The sequence below is a fragment of the Peromyscus maniculatus genome, chromosome 7, assembly GCF_049852395.1.
Source record: "Peromyscus maniculatus bairdii isolate BWxNUB_F1_BW_parent chromosome 7, HU_Pman_BW_mat_3.1, whole genome shotgun sequence".
Lineage (NCBI taxonomy): Eukaryota > Metazoa > Chordata > Mammalia > Rodentia > Cricetidae > Peromyscus > Peromyscus maniculatus.
This window is the reverse complement of record NC_134858.1, coordinates 114685806-114708374: the sequence shown is the minus strand read 5'-3', so window position 1 is coordinate 114708374 and position 22569 is coordinate 114685806. Positions and strand designations below refer to the sequence as shown.

Here is a 22569-nt window from a genome sequence, read left to right as displayed (position 1 = left end):
GTTTTGGTCCAGTGTCCATGCGCTCCCTCGAGTTCAGGTCAGCTATCTTTGTGGGTTCACCCATCATGACCTTAACACCCACCCTCACACTCATGCAATACCGCCTCCCTCTCTTCATTAGGACCCCTGGAGCTTGGCCTGGTGGTTGACTCTGGATCTGTGCATCTGCCTCCATCAGATACCGGATTAAGGCTCTCTGATGACAACTAGGGTAGTCACCAATCTGATTAAAGGAGACGGTCAGTTCAAGCACCTTCTCCATTATTATTAGGAGTCTCAGCTGGGGTCATCCTTGTGGGTTCTTGGGAGCTTCCCTGGCACCAGTTTTCTCCCTAACCCCCAAATACCCACTTCATCAAAATATCCCTTTTATTACTCCCTCTCTCTATTCCACACCCAAACCACCCAACCAGATCCCTCCTGTTCCTATCCCCCCATTCCCTCTCCCACCCAGGAGATCTCTTCCATTTCTCCTTCCCAGGGAAATCCATGTGTCCCTCTTAGGGCCCTCTTTGTTACCTAGCTTCTCTGGGGCTGTGGATTATAGCATGGTTATCATTTATTTTACAGCTAATATTCACTTATGAGTGAATATATACCATGTTTGTCTTTCTGGGTCTGGGTCACCTCACTCAGGATGATTTTTTTTCTACTTCCATCCACTTGCCTGCAAATTTCATGATGTCATTGTTTGGTTTTTTTCTTTAACCTTTGAGTAATACTCCATTATGTAAATATACCACATTTTCTTTATCAATTTTTCGGTTGAGGGGCACCTAGGTTGTTTCCAGGTTTTTTGAATAATGATGCTATTATGAATAATGATGCTATGAACATAGTTAAACAAGTGTCCTTGTGGTGTGATTGAGCATCCTTTGGGTATATGCCCAAGATTAGTATAGCTGGGTCTTGAGGTAGATTGATTGCCAACTTTTTGAGAAACCACCATACTGATTTCCAAAGTGGCTATACAAGTTTGCACTCCCACCAGCAGTGGAGGAGTGTTCCCCTTGCTTCACATCCTCTCCAACATAAGCTGTCTTCAGTGTTTTTTTATCTTAATCATTCTGACAGGTGTAACATGGTATCTCAGAGTTACTTTGATTTGCATTTCCCTGATGGCTAAGAACGTTGAACAATTCTTTAATTATATTTCAGCCATTTGAGATTCTTCTGTTGAGAATTCTCTGTTTAGATCTGTATTCCATTTTTTAATTGGATTATTTGGTTTGTTGATGTCTAATTCCTTGAATTCTTTATATATTTTAGAGATCAGCCATCTGTCAGATGTGGGGTAGGTGACGATCTTTTCCCATTCTATAGGCTGCAATTTTGTCTTATTGACAGTGTCCTTTGCATAAGCCTTTTCTAATAGGAACCACTGTGCCCCAAGGTCCACCTTCATCTTTTTGGCTTCCTCCACCAGGCTCTGCCATCCACATGAAGATGCCATATCACTACTGTTCTAAAGAGCAAGAGTAAGGTACCTGATGTGCAAGCATGAGGACCTGAACCCAATCTAAGTACTCATAAAAATTCAGGCAGGCAGGTGGAGTGGGGAAGTGAGACATGGGTATTGCTGGTGCCCACTGGCCAGCCAGTAGCATATTTGGTGAGTTCCAGGTAAAAGTGAGAGACCCTGCTTCAAAAACAAGATTCTGACTGCTGAGGAATGATAACTACGGTCATCCCATGCTCTCCACTACCTATGAACAAATAGGCACATCCATGCATGGGGAGAATGCACACATGGGAAGAAGGAAGAAAGGTAATAAGGGAGGGAAAGTAAGGAGGAAGTAAGGATCAAAGAAAGGAAAAGGGAAGGAAGGAAGAAAGGAAGGAAGGAAGGAAGGAAGGAAGAAAGGACGGAAGGAAGAAGGAAGGAAGGAAGGAAGGAAGGAAGGAAGGAAGGAAGGAAGGAAGGAAGGGTAAGCAAGTCTGTAAAGCAGGGAAGGCTCTCTTCCCCTTCTTCCTGTCCCCTACACTCTTCTCTCTTATGGAGCTAAAAGGCTACTTCTTTAGTCGAGTGTGACTCGGTCCACATGAGCGGGCAATGACTCTTTCCGGAAACATCTGGGTGTATTTTTGCAGCCTTCACCTTATACAACAGTGCAGCATGTGATCCATAAATCGCCAGATATGTCTATGAGCAGTGATGGACTCAGTCTGGTTCTCACTGGGCCCTCCAGGTCAGGGTACTGACAGTGAGCAGTGCTGGGTTTTGCATCACAAATGCTTTTCTGGCTCGGGGCCAAGGTGGTATGAGACTGAGACATGCAGATGTCACTGCCAATGCTGCTGCATGGTGCAAATTAGAATTCAAGTCAGCCTGAGTCAGGAAGGGACTTGGGGCCTCTGTGTTAATTTATTATAACTCACAGAGGCCAAAATGAGGCAGAATCTGGGTTCCTTTTCCTCTGTGACAAGGCTTGGAATAATTCTAGAATCATCAGTTAGAGGTAACATTTAGAGCTAACCTATTTATCATTTCAAAATACACATCAAGGCATGGTCTAATCCTGTCCTTGGTTTTTGTATAGACATAGCATGTGATCTGACCACCTATATGCCCTGGTCCTCTCCCTGGCAGGCTTGTCTATGTGAAGATAAAGGACCAGGTACAGCCTATGTCCTCATTTGGATGACCTAACTGTGTGACTATCAGAGTGGAGTTTGGAGTCCTACACCATCAATGTAGAGTCCTGCTCTGTGTATATGTACGTGTATGTGTGTGTGTTCATATGTGTAGGTCTGTATTTGGGTCCATATGTTGTCCATATGGGTACAGCCTGTGTCTTCATTAGGACAACCTCTCTGTGAAGTCCTGCACCATCAGAGTGTGAGAGAAGGACTCAGGTGTGGAGGGGTTGCTTGGAATGTGGTCCCCTAAGAAACATGGAGGGGGGGACTCAGTGTGATGGGATGTCATCAAGATTTCTGCTAGGAACATTTGTACTAAATGCAAAGTGAGAAATAGTTGTAGAGGGAGCACTGGCAGTCCATGTTTACTGAGACTAGCCTGCTAGTGGAGAGGTGAATTCTGGCAGTGTTTGCCTGCAAACTTGGAGGCTGCTTACATACTCACTCCTGTCTGTCACTATCAAGTTGTTGCCTTGATACAGGTGCCTTGCACTGACAAGTCACACTTGCACAACTGCCTCACATGCCTGGAAGTTCAGGGGACAGGTTTGAACAACAGGTAATGTTTGTTTGAGCCGGAGCCCCCCAAACAAAGAGACTATCTACTTTGCTGTAACTCCATGGAGGTGTCTACAAGAGATGTGCTCTGGGCTGTTCTTGTGACTGGCATTCTGTAGGAGTACCACTTGGGGGACAGAGGTTGAGAGAAGTTGAGCACATTGGCTGCAGTTCAACTCATTGCATGATGGGCATGATTAGGACTGCTATTAGATACCAGTTTGGTAAAGAGGATAAACGCATTGACAATAAAGGAAGGGTTCATTACCACAAAGGAGTTTGCCCAGGGATGGTCTAATGAGGTTTCATGGGAAACCAATGAGGATTCTCAGAGACGGAAGAAAAGTGATTATAGATATGCATACCTTTGTACATGTGTGTGTGCATGTATACGTGTGTATCTGTGCGTTTATGAGTGTGTATGTATATCTCTGCATTTGTACATGTATATAGGTGTATGTTTTCATATGTGTTGGTCTGTCTTTACATCCATATGTTGTTTAAGTGCATGGGTATATACATATGTGTATGTGTGCATATATAAAAATGTGTATATGTAAAATGCATATTATATATGTGTGTATGTGCCTACAAGTACATGTGTGTATATATCTTTGTGTGTGAGTGTGTGTGTGAGCACATGTATCTATTTGTGTGTTTGTGTGTGTATGTGTGCATATGTGCATATACATTGTGATTTGTGTGTGTTTATGTATATGTATGCATATATGTCTGTGTGTTCAAGTGTGCACATGCATGTGTGCATGTGAGTATGTAGAGTGTGTGTGAATGTATATATGCATTTATGTGTGAGCATATGTGTATGTATAGAGCGTGTATTTGTGCCTGTATAAGTGTATGTGTGCATCTATGTATGTGAAGGGCAGAGGTGACTTAGTACATGAGAATTTTTTATCCCTGTTGTCAAAACTGAAATCTGGACACCCTTCCAGATTCCAGGTTGCCTGGAGACCACACAACAGCTAGGTTTTAGTGAAAGGGGATTTCCTTGTTCCCTCCTGGGTTTTGTTTATGCTTTACTGTTATTATCTATGCTTTTTCGGTAGGTAGATCTTCATTTTCAGTGAACAAATAAAGAACACACTTATAGCTTGTTCCTGGGTTAGAACTGGTGCTTAGTAGAAGAAAACCTTTGCACCTGGCTCTGCCGTTCATCCTGCCCACAATGCAACTTGTCAGCTGTTCCCATCTCAAAAGCGTGGGCCAGGCAACCCAGCATCCTGAAGGCATTCTGTCCCAGAAGATGGACTGGTGTGAAAGCTGCAAGTCAACAGAATGCAGTTACCCAGGTGGAAATGGAGTCAGGAGCATGTCAGCTGGCCCTTTGTATGCTAGGGAAGGGACCACCTGATTTGCTGAGGACAGTGGTCAGCACCTCAGCTCCAGGAGTCCCCTGAAAGGCAGACATTTAAAATGCCAAAGGCAGACTGAACCTGGTATCAAGCTCACATCCCTTCACTGGAAAATAGATAATATCAAGGCCTTGAGAGGCTTCATGTTCTTTGAGGAAAGAAACGCTTCTGGATTGAGAGGCTAAGTGTTTTCACATCAGCTCCTCTTGGCTGGAGTGACAAGCCACAGGTTGTACTAAAGCTGACAGAAAGAGTTTTCCTAAAGCAAACAGGCTGAACCAGGATACGTACCTGGTTGTAATAGTTCTTTTAGTACCAGTTGATGGAGTAACTGAGTGACCTTGAGGCAAGTATTATTTCTTTACCAAGAAAATCGGCACATGTTTGGAGTTTGTGGCAAATAGAAGTAAGCTGGGATTAGACGGGCCTTTAAAAGGCACCACATGACAAAGCTGTATCAGACATACAGACCAGGTTCCATTTTACTATGAGACTCATCTGTGTTCCCTGTCCTTGGTAAGATTTGTACTTTCACACGGATAGTGACTGTGTGTGAGAGAGAAAGAGGGGGCGGGGAGCGTGTAGAGACCTGAGATCACAATAGAGGCTGGTGTCTTCCTCAGTTGCTCTCTGTATTGTTTTTTTGAGACAGGGTCTCTCATGGAACTGGGAAGTCACCAGTTGGCTAGACTGTCTAGACGGTGAGCTTCAGGGATCTGTATAACTGTAATTAATGAGGCAATTCCACATAATTTACCTGGTAATCAAGAGAGGTTTATTTTTGGGGTAACTTACAGCTAATAGGTGTTGGTTACAGGATCCAGGAGGGAATGAGGTACCATCCAGCTTCCAGGACCATGAGGTATCCAGAAAAGGCCAGCATGTACGCACCTTAAGTCTTAAGGGGCTCCCCCTCAGCCACACCCCAGGGGCAGGTCATAGGTAGGTGTGGCAGTTACCTGCTGTCACATTAGGGGCAGTGTTTGAAGGTCAAAGCTGGAACAGCTACCCACTGTATCTCCCCCCTTTTTTCTAAATAAGAAAATTCTAACCTAACACAAAACTATTTACAATAGGGATGATTACCAAATATTGTGCCAGAGGAATAAGGGAAAATGACCTATACAAGATGAAACTATACCAACAAGAACAATACCAAACAAGAAACACATACTAAAATCCAGAGGAGTATGGAACATAGGTAAATGGCATGTTACAGAGATCATTCCAAAAGATGCCCTAGCTTAAAGACCCTCAATCTAATACTTAATATATTCTAGCTAAAATATAAAAAGACTGTAATTATAACTGTTAGTCTCCAATCCCATCAAAGACCTCAGAAGGAATATAATAATACCTGAGAAATGGGAGAAGGACACAAGCAACTTTCAGGATTCTTGTGAGAGTAGACAGAGACAGCTGGCAGCCTTGACAGTCACCTGGAATTTCTCACTGTCATTGGTGCATTCAAATTGGCTACAGGCCTAGAGTATCTTTCAGAATATTTTCAGAAGCAGGTTTTTTGAAAGACTATCCTACTCTGTCTTGGCAGAGTTCAATAGTCTCTTTTCCTTGTGTCCTGCTCGTACCAAAGGGATAGTATTCATACTGTCAACAGTTGAGGCAAGGGCAGTTCTTTGCCCAATAGGCCATTTTTTGTGCCAAGAAAAAGACAAACTTCCAAATGGAAATGTCTCAGAAGCCCAACATTCTCTTGGGATCAGATCAGTGCTGTCAGGAGCAATCGTGTCTCACGTCAATGGAATTCTAAATTATCAAAACATTTAAATGCCATATTCTCTAGGTCTATGAAGTGTTTGAAGACTATCTATCCATCTGACATACGTTTCTGTAAGTCTGAAGAACCTAACTAACATAACTACAGAAATGACAAGCATGAGTGACTATAACTCAGTAAGTCTTCTCTATAAAATAACTTAAGGACTAAGGCTTCACATAACAAGATAAACAGTCTGTAATCAGATGTACCTTATAAGGACAATGACCTCAAGTTTGTGGCCATACACAAAATAGCTTAAACAGAGGTAGGAATATATATATATATATATATATATATATATATATATATATATATATGACAATAATCCTAAATATATATCAGTATACAAAATATTCTAAACAGAGGCAGAACATACATACAGTATGACAAATATAATTTTACATTTGTATCAATATATGAAATATTTCAAACAGGAGTAGAAACAGATGTACATTATAATAAATATAATTCTGTATTTGTATCAATATACAATTTATCTTAAATAGGAATATCAAAATAGTTTGCATTTATATCAATATACAAGAATCCATATCAATGCAAATTATCTAAGGCTGATATTTTACTAAATTAGTTTACTAGTAAATATAATAATCTACCTTAATATCCTACACCTGTCCATTCCTCCCTTTTTTCTCCTAAAAAAAGAATACTGAGTCCAAATTTTATTGTTCCATCCCTAACTCCACAACCATCCATTCATAACCATGAGAAAAATGAAACATTTGGGAGAGGGGCATTGTTCTCTTATAATTACTTCCTGCTATTTAGGGTGTGATGGTATCTCTGTGGGGTGCTGTAAGAAAGCTTAGATTGTTAGGTCTCAGTAGGGCTATCTATAGAGTATGCAGCTAGTCTCAGAAGTAGATTAGATTGTCTGATATTCTGGCTAAAAGTATAGTATGATGGACCATCTCATCTTGGAACTGTCCTGAAGAGTTTTCATTCTGAAGCTGATCATGAGTAATGTTCTTAGGTACCATGGCATCATTCTGGACTGGATAGAGTTGTTGTTATGGGGCCCCATCTTCCCTCTGGAGACCAGAAATTGCTACTGGAGAACACTTATTTTTTTGCTGTGGAAAACTTGAGCATTATTAATATCAAAGTGGAAAGTTTGGACTTAAAGATAACATGACATGTAAAAAGGGATTCCAAGAAGTCAAAAATAAGGATGGAGAGAAATAATATCTTGGTGATAATGGTCCCTTTTTATTGGTTTTCTTCTGTCCCACACCAGACGGCTCTTCTGATATGAGACAGAATCTCTTAGATTCTTCTTTTTTTTTTTTTTTTTTTTTTTTAGCAATATGCTTGGGTTTAGAGAATGGGGGAGCCAACTTCCAACTAAAAGCTGGCTTGATATATAATTGAATCAGAACCATAACTTTTCTAGAGTCAAAGAGATATAGATGTTAGGCAGTGAGATTTTACCCTGTGTAGATTGTTACCAATAGATTCCTTTCTTCTGTTGTAGATGTTTGGATATCCAAGGCCTTATGATTTCTGGAAGATGGGTATGTCTATTATCCTGTAAAGACAAAAACAGAACCCTGCCCCAACCCTTGTTTGTCAAGTTTGTCTTACAACTTGTAGAGATGTCACTCGGTGGATGAGCTTTTACTTCTCCTCATCAAGGGGTTTCTCCTGTTCGAATCAAATTTTTATTAATTTTGTTGGTATCCATAGCTTTTCTTCTCCTGTGGACACAAAAACCAAAACCCCTTCCCCAGTGTAGGACATATGCTGGTTTCCATTCTGAGATCAACATATCTTTGAAGTAAACCAGTTGGTTTAGCTCAGAAGTTTTGTCTATTGTCCAATGTCTCTCCGCAGCTGTTGTTCCTTTCTCATTAGCATTGAAAAAATTCAAGGTTAATAAAACACTATGCAGTCTATTTCTAGGAGTCATTGTTACCTGTTGCTGTTTATTTAGCATATCCTTTAAAGTTCAACTGGATCTTTTTATGACTGCTTGGCCTGTGGGATTGTGTGGTATACCTGTAACATGCTTTATATTGTAATAGGCAAAAAATTGTCTCATTTTATTTGAGACATATGCATTATCAGTCTTAATTTATACTAGTATTCCCATGATGGCCATAACTTCTAATAGGTGTGTAATCACAGAATCAGCCTTTTCAGAACTCATAGGACTTGCCCACTGAATAGGTGTTAGTGGTATTCTTCCACACCTACCCCTAGTACTGGAGGTTACAGAGGCATGCTGCCATACTCCACTTTATGTGGGTGCTGGGGATTTGAACTCAGGTCCTCATGGTTTCAGAGCAAGCATTTTACCCATGTAGCCACCTAGTTAGCCTCCAGAATAGTGACTATGAAAGAGAGGATAGAAGAATGTTGGTCTCTGTGCTATTATGAACATATACATTGTCATATACCTCACACTCTAATCACCCTTCTCCATCAGGCAAGGACTTGGGATGCCATCAGGCAAACAGTCCTTTTGATAATTTTTCCTTCTATGGGTCAGAAATATCAGTCTTTCAAGCCCATGTGAGAAGTAAGAGAGAGGCTGCTGGGGGCTAAATGTCTTTTTGGCTAAGCTGCCAACATCCCTGGAACTGATGGAGAAGTGACATCCCTGGGCTGCCATGTCTGTCAGGCTTCCTTCCCAGAACATGAGTGAGGATGCTCTAGGACTCTTCCTGTGAGAGGTTGTTGGAGTCCATGTGGCTTATCCTGAGACCCTCTCTGTCACCCTCCCCACCAGACGTAAAAAGACACAAGCTTCTTAGGAATCCTACTTGGCATTAAAAGAAAAAGAAATGTGTTCTAGTGGTTCTTTAGGATTCTCTCTACCTCCAAAGGCTGAGTACATGGAACCCACGTGGGCAAGACTGGAAGAGATGGGCAAAGTTGACTGGCATACTGGATGCAGCCATGTCTTATAAAGGGGAGTGAGTCACCCCCTTGCTTTATCTCTCATACCCCCTCCCCCCTCCCTCCGTGTCACCCCTTACCCATCTCTGACAGCAAATGCATTGGTTTAGCTTCCCTCTAGTTTCTCCATGAAAGAACCTCTTCCTAGGGATCCTTTCACGATGAGCAGAATCTGTCCAAAGGTGCATCCTCTGAGCTCCTTGGGGGAGTGCACACTGGACCACCTTCCCTGATTTCCGACTGGAGCATTAACGTGTATTTACTGATGGTCCTGATCAGATTGCTTAACCTCTTCGCTTTTCTTCCTTTCTTGATACTTTATGAGTACTAAAGTTTATCTCTCACAGAGGGAAATAGAGAAACGATTAGTTTACATTAATCCAGAGCTCTACAAACTGGGGGAAAACACACTCCCATTGTTTAGAGGTGTAGCTTGGACTAATTACCTCTTAGTTTTACTAGCCCTATATAACAGGCAGCCTTGTACATGTTTTTATAGGGAAGCTGGCTCTCCGAAAGGCTAAACGTTGTAATAGAGAATGAAATAGGTGCTGAGTTATATTCCCTCCTAAATAACCGCACTCAAGGTGGCTAAGCTTTTCAGGGTTAAATTGTTAAAAATGAAGATTCTATAGGTCAATAACAAATCTCTAAGTGACCATTACTTGTCTATGTTCTTAGCATTTAGGGGTCTCAGTAAATACTCTGTATATTTAGCTCTCTCCCTCTCATTACTTTTGGTCACGAAGTTCCTGAAGGAAAAAGAGATAATTATGTCTCATGACTGTATAATAAGAGAAGGGTTCAGCATGCTGAAGTCTCCTGTGAGAATGATGGGAGAAGAGGCTTCCAGGAGTGAGCTGTCTGCAAGGCACTGCCCAGAGCATCAGACTGACCTTATATCCACACACAGAGCTGCTCACTGTACAAGCCTGATGACAGATCCCCAGGACACACAGAGAAAGCCAGGCATGGCTGCACCTGTGATCGAGCACTGGGAAGTATGAGACAGGGGGAGACCTTGTCTCAAAGAAACATTGTGGAGAGCCTTAGGACACCCGATGAACTCCCCAAGTCCACAGGGGCATGCATGTGCACACCACACACACACACACACACACACACACACACACACACACACACACACACACACAGAGGAGGATGCTCTCTCCAGAGGGCAAAACATTTGGGTCAGGTTCTTCCAGTACAGAGATGAAGGGAATCAATTCTTTAGGGTTCTCACAACCAGGTGTGATGGGGGTCACTCCTCCTAATGATGTGAGCCCTAGGGATGCCAATTTATTCCCACAGATCCCACAAAGCAGAATCATCTTAGCGTAGCAGTGTGCAATATGGCATCAGAACATGGCCTGCAATGGTTAACTACTCCTGCACTTTGTATGTGAGAAAAGCTGAGACTCTAGCCAGAGTCCATCTCACCACAGCCAGTCCCTTGGGGCAAGGTGCTGTCTGATTTGTTTTTGGGGTTTGTTGTTGTGTTTTGTTTTTTGAACAGTGAGATGTTTTCCCTGGGGTCAGGAAGATGGTGGAGGTCACAGGGCAAAGAACAGACAAGAATGAGCCAGGCAGGCAAGACAAAGACAAGGAGGAATTCTTTTCCTTGGTCGGAAGTGCCATGTTTGCCTTGGCAGGGCTTTGTGGCGTTCTTTATTCTTTCGATTGCAATCAGAATACAAATCAATTCACCTATTTTCTCCCCTAGAAGTGTGCTGATGGGAATGAAGACAAATTAGAAAATGGTGTGTTTTTGTGACCCGTGCTTTTCAGACTATTTATGGTGAAGGAATATGTTTTATTTTTTAAGGTTGGTTTCAGATGATACTGTTATAAGTGGCAATCAAAATGATTAGAAAAATGCAATGTTCAAAGCCAACTTTCAGGACCCCAAACTTCATGACTTAGGCACAGGAGCCATGAAACTATGAAGATGTGCTGTAGAGGTCAGGTTTAGCCTCATGTTGGCTGGTCATGAGCGGGCAAGTTTTGACAATTACCATTTGCTCTTGGCATACCTTGCGGGTGACTTTGCTCTGCCCTCTTTCTCTCCTCTGTTTGTACCTTTGTTTGGTCTCTCTTAACTGCACCTTCTTATTGTGTGCATATTCCATGTTCCTCTGTATGTGTGGGTGCCTGCTGTGTGTGTGCGCGCACGCGTGTGTGTGTGTGTGTGTGTGTGTGTGTGTGTGTGTGTGTGTGTGTAGAAGGCAGAATTTAACTGTATGTTCATTACTCGATATTGGACTTCTTTTTTTTTTTTTTTTTTTTTTTTGAGATAGGGTCTCACTATTCTGGGACTTGATAAGTAGGCTAAGCTGGCTTGCCAGGGAGCCCCAGGGTTCCTCCTGTCTCTGCTTCTCCAGCACCAGAATTACAAGTCAGTTCCTCTGGACTTGGCTTTTAATTCTATGCATTCTAGGAACTGAACTCACATCCTCCATCTTGTGTATCTGACACTTGACCCAACAAGCCGTCTCTTTAGTTCCTTAAAGGCCCTGCCTAATGTCAAGGATGGGGGTCTGCACAAGGCCATTTCAGATAGCACTTGATTGTGTTTGCGATTTTAGGAGAAACAGAACAGAATTTCCCTCATGCTAAGAGGAGATAGCCAGCTTAAAGCTAGATGATAATACACCTCTGAGAATACCATTTAGACTAAACATCAGGGGCATATGGTGGCTTAGGAATCTTTAGGGAAAATGAACTTGGGGCCATACCTTGTTTAGCCAGTTTGAAGTATAAAAGTAATTGAAGCCGGGCGGTGGTGGCGCACGTCTTTAATCCCAGCACTCGGGAGGCAGAGGCAGGCGGATCTTTGTGAGTTCGAGGCCAGCCTGGGCTACCAAGTGAGTTCCAGGAAAGGCGCAAAGCTACACAGAGAAACCCTGTCTCGAAAAACCAAAAAAAAAAAAAAGTAATTGAAAATACTAACCCTTGCTACTTGTCCTTAAACATGCATTCTATGAAATCTGTATCCCTTGCATGGCCTGTCCCCATGGTGGTGGGTCAGCTAGGAGTACAGCTTCCAGACTGAGAAAACAAAACACAGAATCTCAACTGAGCAATGAGTCATCTGTATAAATATGTCCAAATAGTTCACAGGACATATCACTGGCATATTGAGGATATACTTATGCTAAAAAATATGTGATATATTTACTGATTTACCAGAGAGCCTGTACTTTATCTGGTAATTTCACCTAGTACTCTTTTAGTCCAAATTCTGTCAATCTGGCCTTTCCCCCCTTGGGTTAAAAATCAACCCAACCAAATTAAATCTAGCTGTATCGACCAAACCTGTTTAACTGTTGGCAACCGGAAGCTGAAAACTCAATAAAAAAAGCCAACATTTTTTTTTTTTTGAGAAAACTATGTTTCCCACCTGGCAAAGCATCTAGTCATCTTTGCCTTTTCCTCCTCCTCCTCCTCTTCCTCCTTCTCTCCCTCTTCCTCCTACTCCTCTGCTTCATCCTTTCCTCATATTTCTCATCCTCCACTCTGCTAATTCCTTTACTTAATAAACATGTGTGTTAAATCTCATGAACTATTCTGCTTGGTAATATAAAGTGAATGAGGCAGCTGAATTTCCTGTCTGTGGAGCTTAGAGATTAAAGGGGTAGATGCCTCAATAAGAACAATAGAAAAAGATGTGCTGGAGCACGGTCCATAAAAGGTACTATATTACCCCAGTATAGTCTGGAATATTCCTTGGTAACAACTATCAGTCTTCAATAGTATACAATAGTATACCATGACTGAGATATTATTCTCTGCATTTGTTTATTTTTTGTGGGGGGATATCATGATGCATGTGTAGAAGTTATAGCTTTTAGGATGTGGTTCTCTCTTTCTACCATGTGGCTCTGGGGATTGAACCCAGGTCATCAGGTTTGGCAGCAAGCACCTTTACCAGCTGAAACATCTCACCTGCTTGGCTGTTTGATTTTTGTCTGTGACCAGTCAGTGGTTATTCCAGGCAGCTTTCCAAAGTTGCTGTCCTCAGCCTTCCGGGATGTGTCCTGTTATCACTGGGGTAAATGCTTCCACCAGGAAACAAACAGCAGACACTGGCAAATGGAAGCTTGGGGACAAGTCACTGGGCTCCCTGTGGAACCACCCATTGCTGGTCAGTGGACAGGGCTGAGATCAATGGTGCAGGGAAGTTCAAGTCTTGGTAACTGTAGCAGCAAGGAGAACCGGGTGTGCCTACCCCAGGCATTAAGTGTGATGATAAAATATGTAGAGAGGCTAGAAGAAAAGGCATTGCACAAGGATCGCAGAAGTGATGTACACATGAGCTTTTGGGGATACTCTTAACATAAAACTGTGATAAAGTATACATTGCAGGAAAAAATTTGAGTAGATATGAGAAGTAGTGGATAATGTTTTTCAACTTGGTTCTCAGATATGAAAATGAAAAATAAAAGTCATTCATGAATGTCTGACGTTTGGCAGATATATGGAGTTATAAAGTTTATCTGAGGACCAGGTGGATAATATTTTGGTCAGTGTCCTGGATTATTTAGTAAGAACTTAGTTGCAATTAATAATGCTCATTGGTGGGGAGATGGCTCTACAGTTAAGAGCACTGGTTACTCTTGCAGAGTACTTTCAGTTCCCACCACCCACATGTTGGCTCACAACCACCTGTACATAACTCAAGTTCCAGGGGATCTGCCACCCTCTGCTGGCCTCTTTAAGCACTGCACACATATGATGTCCATATTTCCTTCCAACACACACACACACACACACACACACAAAGAGAGAGAGAGAGAGAGAGAGAGAGAGAGAGAGAGAGAGAGAGAGAGAGAGAGAGAAAGAGAGAGACAAACAGACAGACAGACAGAGACAGAGAGACAGAAAGAGAGAGAGCCATAAAATAAAAACAAATCTTTATGAATAAAAGAATAACTCAACATCATGACTGTCCTTCTTGATGATAGATTAATGCTTTCCTTTACCTGGATTTTATGTTTTTTTCTCTATTTGCTGTTCCTGTGTTTTCCTTTGGCCAAGTCTGTGTATTTGTTGCCTTTCTTATTGCTTTGACAAAAGCAACTCAAGGAAGGAAGGTTTCGTTTCTGGTCAGGATTTGAGAGCAGTACCCATCATGGAGGGCAGGCAGCGCAGTAAGAGCATTGAGGCAGCTGGTCCCATTGTATTCCTAGTCAGGAAATGGGGGTGGGGCTGGGCTGGATAAGTGCTGATGCCTAGCTCTGCTTCTCTTTCTTATTCACCCCTAGACCCCATCTCAGGGACTAGCACAGTCCCATTTAAGGTTGGCCTTTGTTACCTCCATTAACCAAATCGAGAAACTGTTACAGACATACCCAGAGGTTTCCTCTGTGACTCTAAATCCTGTCAGGTTGGCAACCAAACTTAGCCATCACAGTCTCTATAATTAAAAGATAATAAGTCACTCATAAGAGAGCCCAGATTTTCTTTAGGGGGCAGACTGAACACAGACTATGGGTGTCTCCTTTATTCCTCTGACATCCATCCCAGCACCATATTACTCCACCTATGCATGGTATGTCTGTGGCAGCCAGGCCATCTTAGAGGTCAGAGCTTGTCTGCAGAGGGGCCCTCTCCTGCCAGGCTGAATATTTCACGAACCTGGGAGCTCCTATGCCCTCTGATGCTGTTTGTTGCCCCAGGATTCCTTGATTAGTTACCAGCCAGGGCACAGCAGGCTTCTGATTAAGGGAGTGACTCAAACCAGGTGCCTCCTACCTTCACTTAGTCATTCAAATGGAAAGTACTATTACTTCCACAGACCAGAAATACTATAAAAAACATTTCTGGTAGGAATATCTTGCCTCCTGAATGGCTATGGCAACTAGTGTATCTAAGAGGTATGTGTATGTGTAAGTGACAACATGGATCTTATAATTTTTCTGAACCCACTTTGCATTACTTAGGGAAAGCCTTAAATGTGCAATGAGGATTCTGGGGCTAATGACCATCAATGCCCAGAACATTATAATAATCTAATGAAATAGAATAGCGTTTTGGAATGTAGCAAATTGTGTAGAAATTGCTGATAGCATAGACTCATGCCGAGAACCTTACATATAAGTGGGCTATTGCTTTGACTGAGGAATTATTTATTTAGACTTCTGTTTGTAAGTAAGACAATGTTTCCTTCAGGGAATCTCCAGAGTCAGTTGTTCATATGAGAATACCAATGTCCTTGGTCAGACCTGGTGAAAGAGGTCTCAGATACTGCTCTTACCAGTCTTGGGATCTGAAGGAGCTCCGTGGATCATGTGGGATGACAGTGTCCTCAAGCAGAAGAAGTCTGACCCTCAGGTCAGGAGATGTGGATGGACTTCCACTGCATCACTCGCTGTTAACAGTTCAGTTGTCCCTGTCAAGTCCTTACCAAATACTTAAATGACTTTTCTCCTTGATGCCATAAAACATCTGACGAAACACCTTAATGGGAAAGGGTTTGCTCTACTCACAGTTTGAAGGTACAGTCCATTAAGGCAGGAAATGGTGCTGAGAGGAGGAGGCCAACAGTCACACTGTGTTTGTATCCAGGAAACAGAGAGAGAGGAACGCTGGTGCTCAGCTCACTTTCTCCTTTTTATTCAGTCCAGGCGTCAAGCTAATGGCTTGGTGACACCCATATTTAGGTTGGGTCTTTCCACCTCAATCTAGTCTTGAGGATCCCTCAGAGACATCCCCAGAAGCTGATAATCTCCTATGTGATTTTAGGTCCTGTCCAGGTGATGCCATTAACCATCACACCAAGCCAATAGTGGCTTAGCTGCAGATTCCCACTTCAGCCTCACCGGGTGGTCTTTGCCCTTCGCTGCTTCATGGTAGCCTCTGGGCTGTGCTAACACACTCTTGAGATGTAGAAAGTTCTCTATGTCGGTTGTTTTCTCTAGTTGGCTTACCTGCCCCCAGATACAGGCTGGCATCTAATGGGGGCAGATATGACATGTTAAAGGTGTCCCAAATTCTCCAGATGATTATCTTAGCTGATCCTCATATGATCTATAAAAAGTGGAGAGCAACATTTTATGAATGAAGAAATTGAAGCACGTGGAGACAGCAGAGGAGGGAGGTGGGACTGGCAGGCAGTTGAGGCTTTGAACACTAAACACTCTAATGGCACCAAATGCCAGGACTTGGATCATGTGCTGACTTTGACCTAGAGGTTCCTTTTGGGAGAGCATTTTCTTAATGGTTCTTTTCAAGCAGGATCCCAATGACTCTGTTTCTCCTTGTTTAACATTTCCTCATATCACCTAGTAGCTCCTAGCCTCTGACCTCATGCATTTATTCTTTGGCAATCCCCTCACTGAGATCTGTGCTCTGAAAGAAGAACCTTGTTTTGACCCCTTGTGTCTCTGTATGCCCTGTGCCAAGATCAACACCTGACCAATGATGAAGAGTGAAGTATATGGGCTGGTAAGATGGCTCAGTGGTTAAGGGTGCTTGCCATCATGTCTGAGCATCTGAATGCAATCCCAGGGAAGAAACCCACACATTAGAGGGGAGAGAATCAACTCTCAAAGGTTATGTCGTCACTTCTACACACGTGTACATATAAGCACAGACATGATAAATAAGCATACTTCTCAAATTTTGTAAAAGAATGAAATACTTCCAAAGCATGCCATATGTCGAGGGACAGTTGTTCGTTATGTTTAAAATATTTTCTTCTTCAAGCATGCACAGAACACATGCTTTGTGTCTGACTCCATGTGAGTTCTTAGGGCTGTGGAGGGTATGACCTACTGTTCTGGGTTTAGGTGATCAAGGGGCATGTTCATGCTGACTGAAAAGAGCTAAGGGGGATAACCAGGTGGGAACTGGAAGAATACATTACCAACATGATCGCAGTGTAGCGAGACTCAGAGCGGAGCCATCAAGGGTGAAGAGGAGAATTTACAAGCTGACCCTGAGCAGAAAGGCAGAGAGAAAGGACTGGTGAGATCCCCGGGGTCTCGATAACTTCTCTAGATTCTGCACTTCATTGGGCATGGAGATGTGGCCAGGAGACTTTGCGCTTGGTGGGGATTTGATGCATGTCTGCTTCAGTTAGTCTTCACCATTACATGGATGGAATAACTGAGGCCCAGAATCTCCCCTTTAAAACATGTCTGGAGCTGGCTTGATTTTCTCCACCACATTGCCCTCAGGTTTCCTATGCCTGCACCCCAACTTGAGCTCCTTTCTTCTAACATTTGTCATCAGGAGAGAGCCCGGTTGGTAGAGTGCTTGCCTAGCATGCACAGGGTCCTGGGTTCAAGGTAAGTGCTCACACAAACCTGGTACAGGGATCCATGCCTGTAATCTCATCACTGAGGAATGGGAGGCACGAGGATCAGAAGTTGAAAGTCATTCTGTTTCATAGCAAGTTCAAGTGCAGCTTGGGGTAAGCCCCCCACCCTGTATTTTAAAAAGAAAAAGGAAAGGGAGGGAGGGAGGGAGGGAGGGAGGGAAGGAGGGAGAGAGGGGGGTGGTGGAAACCAATTTCTCTGTCCTTCTCTTTCTCTCTGTTGGTACACAGATTTCAGAACTCGGCTTCCCAGAGCCTGGGCTGTTGCCCCACGAGTGTCTGGACTTACACAGGGTAGCATCATGTGTATTGCATTTTGACTCCTGGGTCTCTGTGAGAAAACTGCCTTTGTACCAGGAGCCTTTTATCTGGAAGGCCGGCTGGAGTGCTCAGCCGACTTGGGGGAATGGAGAGGCGCGCAGAGGCTGGCTGCCCACGCTCCGGGCATGCGTGAGCCCTGCCAGCAAAACACAGCTGGCACAGCTAATTTTAGCCTCGCCGCCGCCTTGCAGAGAGACCCTTTAAGGAAATATATCTTCTCTGAAACAGTTTGTATTATAATGTAGCAGCTGATAGACGTGTCATAATATTCTTACTGGTGGGGGAAAAACTCTGACAAGCAATTATGAGTTTTTGTTCAATTTTTTTGCAATATTTATAAAGCCCATAAAATCATCGGGGGGGGGGGAAGGGAGGGAGATTTTTATTCTCTAATAAGCGAATAAACCTAAGGGTCGCTTTGATTTTTGTTTTTTTAACAGATGGATAAGTCCACAAAACAATTATTTCTGATAGTCATGTCCACCTCCTTGTTGAGATGTGGCACAGCTTCCCCACAGAAGTACCCAACTAAGAACCCCAACTTTTTCTCCACTCTTGAGCACCCTCTGTGTCCTCTAGAAGGCAAAGTGTTGGTTTCAGCTTTAGGTCCTGAGTTCACCTGGCTTTTAGTGTGTTAAGTGGTTTTGAAAAAGCCTTGAACACACACACACCCTCCGCTTAACTAGAAAGGTTGGCATGCGTATGTGTCTCAGAATATATACGTACACACACACACACACACACACACACACACACACATTTTTTTTATATTCCTCCTCCCCCCCCCCACCCCCAGTCGTTTTGTTCAGCAATGCCATGTCTCACCTCTGGGAACTTGGCTATTGAAAAGGAGAAGGCAGCTTGGGTGCTTGGGAGCCCCAGTGGGTGCAAGGCAGGGAGGGCTGGGGCATGCCCCACCCAGACACTGCAAGGGCAGGCTAGGGTTCGGTTCCACCCGGGCTCAGCTGCAGACGCTGCTCACTCTGCTATTCCAGGATAGCCAGCAGAGGGGTGGCAGCAACCTCTTTCTTTCTTCCTTTCTTTCTTTCTTTCTTTCTTTCTTTCTTTCTTTCTTTCTTTCTTTCTTTCTTTCTTTCTTTCTTTCTTTCTCTCTCTCTCTCTCTCTCTCTCTCTCTCTCTTTCTCTCTTTCTTCTTTTTCTTTCTTCTTTTTTTTTTTCTTGGAGGAAATACTGCAGCCTTCTGGACTGCGTGCGCTGCTCCCTGGAGAGGCTCTCTCGGTTCCACCCACTGGCTGGCAGGAGGGAAGTGAATGAGGGGCAAGGCCAGCCCGAACACACCATGTCACTCTGGGAACCAGACGGCAGCAACTAAGCCTGCACGGGTTTCTTTTTCTTTTCTTTATTTTTTTCTTTTTCTTTTTCTTTTTTTTATCCCCAGTTTTTTCCTTTCCTTTCTTTTCTTTTTGCCCATTGTTTCTTTTTCCTTTTATTAAAATTTCTTTTTCCAAGGTGGGAAAGAGACACACGAGAGACCGAAAGCTGTACTGCAAGGATTCCGAGTTGTGCTAAAGGATTTTTTTCTTCTTTTTTTTTTTTCCCTCCTCCTTCGTCTTTACAAGCGCCTGCGATTGACACCACTAGAGACAAGCTGGTTAGAGAGCAAACTGCTTCATCCGGACTGGACCGGGCAGCCGGGAAGAAAGCAGGCAGGCAAGATCTGGGAAGCTGTCTGGGGGTTTCTCTACGGACCTCAACCCCCATCCGTTTTTTCTTCTTTTTCTCTTTTCTTTTGGTTCTTTTGTTTTGCTTTGCTTTGGTTTTTTTGGTTGTTTTAAATTCCTTACGGTGTTGGAACTAGTGAGTGGTGGAGTCTTGGAAGCCTCATCAGTCACCCAGACTGCCGGGAACAGTGGATTAAGAGGAAGAAGCTCGCCTGGGGCATCATATACCCTGTTATTCAGTTTCCTGCCTCGGAGATAAAGATCCCAGCTACATGGGCAAACGCCTGGATCAGCCACAAATGTACCCCCAGTACACGTACTACTGTCCTCAGTACCTCCAAACCAAGGTATGGCTGGACCCGCGAGCGAGCTTCGGAAGGCAGCGTGGTGTCTGGTGCTCCTCGGGGGCTTGGCAAGTGGACCCTTCCCTCTCCCTCGCCCCCATCCCCTCCGCCGCCGACCTCTTTCAAATTACTAACAGTAGGAATGGAGTTAACAAGGCAAAGGAAGAAGGGAGAGGAAGCCCGGAGTGTAGCTTTCTCTTTAAAGACAGGGTACTTTCAATGGAGTGTTCTTTTGTTATTTAGCAGCAGAAATGCTAGTGAGATGGTTAAAGTCTTTTGCAGGTGAGCAGGGATTTTTAGAAAGGAGGTCCCAGCAGACGTTCTCAGGGACAAGAATACGATTTCAGGAGCTTTTCTAGTAAGCTGTTCTTTGTGTGTGAATCTCACAGATTTAGGTGCCCCCACTTCCCCCTTCCTTACAGAAAACACTCCAGGGTGGGGACCACTTAAACTTTTCATGGCCTAGTGCAGCATGAAGGAAGGGCGTGGGGAAGTCCCTCGGAGTTTGTTGAGTCTGTTTTTTTTTTTTTTTTTTTTTGCTCTGGCTGTCTTTCTTTTATATGAAGATGACTGAGATGCTATGGGCTGAAAGATCTAGACGCATAGGATCTATACTTTTAGACTGACCCCCACCCCCACCCCATCCCCACCCCCTTAGCTGCCATCGGGAAGTCTGAGTCTTGAAAAAGGCCCAGAATGTAACTGATAATAATTGGACTTGCATTGGTTAAAGACTTTGGGCTTTGTGTGAGCATGTGCTTAAGTGATCTTTAGAGACCCAGAGGCAAGCCCACAAAACTGAGCAGAGGGCAGTGCCAATGTTGAACTTTTATCCTTCAGTGGAGACATGAAAGACGGTTAGGTGAGAAATCAATTCTCCAATTTGTCGATTTGATTGGACTTGGTTTGAGAAGGGGGGTACAATGTTTGTACGGCAGTCACCCCAAGTACATGTATCGTCCAATTTTGTATTGCATTAACCAGCTCCCACCATCTTCTTGGTAACTACACATGCAAGAGTGAGCTAGGCACCCTGAGTGGCATGTGCTGTCACCACGATTGCTGGCATGATCAGGGTTTGGGAACTCACGCTATGGTAATCTCCCATTTATTCCGTCTCCTCAGACAATGCCCATTTGAAAACCGAACTGGACAACAGCCTCTCAGGATTGCATTTTAAAGGCTGGTGTTTCTTTTTCCGTTTATTTTCTTTTTCGATTGCTCCACGCTCTGCCCTGCTCCTCCAAGGTTGACTCACGTTGCTTTTTGCCTTTGTGCCCACTTAGTTTGGGCTGCCTCTGCTTAAATAGACCAGCCCTCCTGCCTGGTGCCCTGAGTATTAACTCCTTGGGCAACTGGGTAGAGAATGCTGCCTGCTACTTTCCTTAAAGAAATGGTCGGGCAAGTTTGAAAAAGAAAATTTTTCTCCCCCCAAAGAAACAAAAACAGTAAGCTCAGGGTAGCCTGAAGAATATCAAACATTCCAAACCTTTTACTCATTTGGCTAAATTTTTCCAAATGTTTCCCAAATCGTGCTTTGTGCTGGTTCTGGTTTTCCAGTGTTGTGTGCAACCACAAGAGAAAGTTTGGACTGAAGTGAGTGAAATAGTTGGAGTTTTTGTTTTGTTTTGTTTTTCTCCTACATTGCTTTTAACCTATTACTAGCAGGGAGTAACAAATGCTGTGTAGAGTTAAAGATACAGGGTGCTGAGTAAGCCACCCTAAGAGATGGAGGGAGGGGGGAGGAAGGGGTGAAGAAAGTGTGCAGCTGTGAAGGGAAGAATGCAGCCTGAGGAAAAGAGGTTTCTCAAGTCTATTTGGGGTCCTGTGCGGCTTTGGTGCCCCGTGGACCCTTGGCAGGGTCTCTGGGTCTTGTTACTTTCCAGCCAAAGACATCAGCCATCAGGAATATTTTTAAGAAGTTAGCTCCATTAAGCATCCCAAACTGATATTTAGGTCATCAGATCAGGGCCAGGAGGGATGTAAGGTCAGCTACTTGGGCTATGGCGGTACTCATATTGATTGTCATGTTGTAGAATTTCAGCTTGGCAGTGTAGTTGTTATAGATTGTTCTGGTGACAGACATTCGTGACATCCCAGGAAGCTGGAGATGTGAAACCTTGGGTTCGGGGAAGTGTCCATGTGCAGTGCTGGTTGAGCACAGGAGGACTTTCTGACAGAGTTAATCCAATCCAGTCCGAGGAAGCATTGTCAGGAGTGTGGGGGGCAGTAGAGCAGTTTCCGCATGACCTTTGCCCTTTTCACACATGACTATCAGAACAGAATTCATAATCAGTTAGAGGAAGGGCGTTATGTTTATAGTTATTTGATGAGCCCAGATGGACTCCACGGAAATCCACTTTTCCAGCATTGCTGTCCAGTTGCCACTCAGGTTTCTCCTCACAGCTAGCGGAAACAGTGTTCACATAGAAAGAATACTTGTGTCTGATGGAAGTAGAATCCTATGGTTGATCAAAATCACATCCCAGAGGTAGCAGACTTTAAAGGGTTGCTAAAATCAGATGTCTTTCTTTCCTAATATACAGAAGTGTGTGTGTGTGTGTGTGTGTGTGTGTGTGTGTGTGTGTGTGTGTGTATAGCGGGCATGAGAGTGGAGCAGATCCTCATG

At 43.6% G+C, this 22569-nt stretch overlaps 1 protein-coding gene across 11 annotated transcripts in view; it reads left to right on the top strand.

The window, feature by feature from the left end:
• The window catches only part of Rbms3 (RNA binding motif single stranded interacting protein 3), a 794057-nt gene that overhangs the window by 96244 nt on the left and 675244 nt on the right, over positions 1-22569 (top strand). For 4 of the 11 annotated variants that reach the window (XM_076577299.1, XM_076577298.1, XM_042281909.2 and 1 more), the window contains exon 1: positions 19206-19943. The exons of 6 other annotated variants lie outside the window; for them this stretch is intronic. In XM_076577299.1, coding sequence (XP_076433414.1) covers positions 19869-19943 — 75 coding nt within the window. In that variant the 5' untranslated portion in view covers positions 19206-19868. Of the gene's footprint in view, positions 1-19172; positions 19944-22569 lie in introns of those variants that run through there. One more of the 11 variants, XM_042281910.2, reaches the window with a different exon arrangement.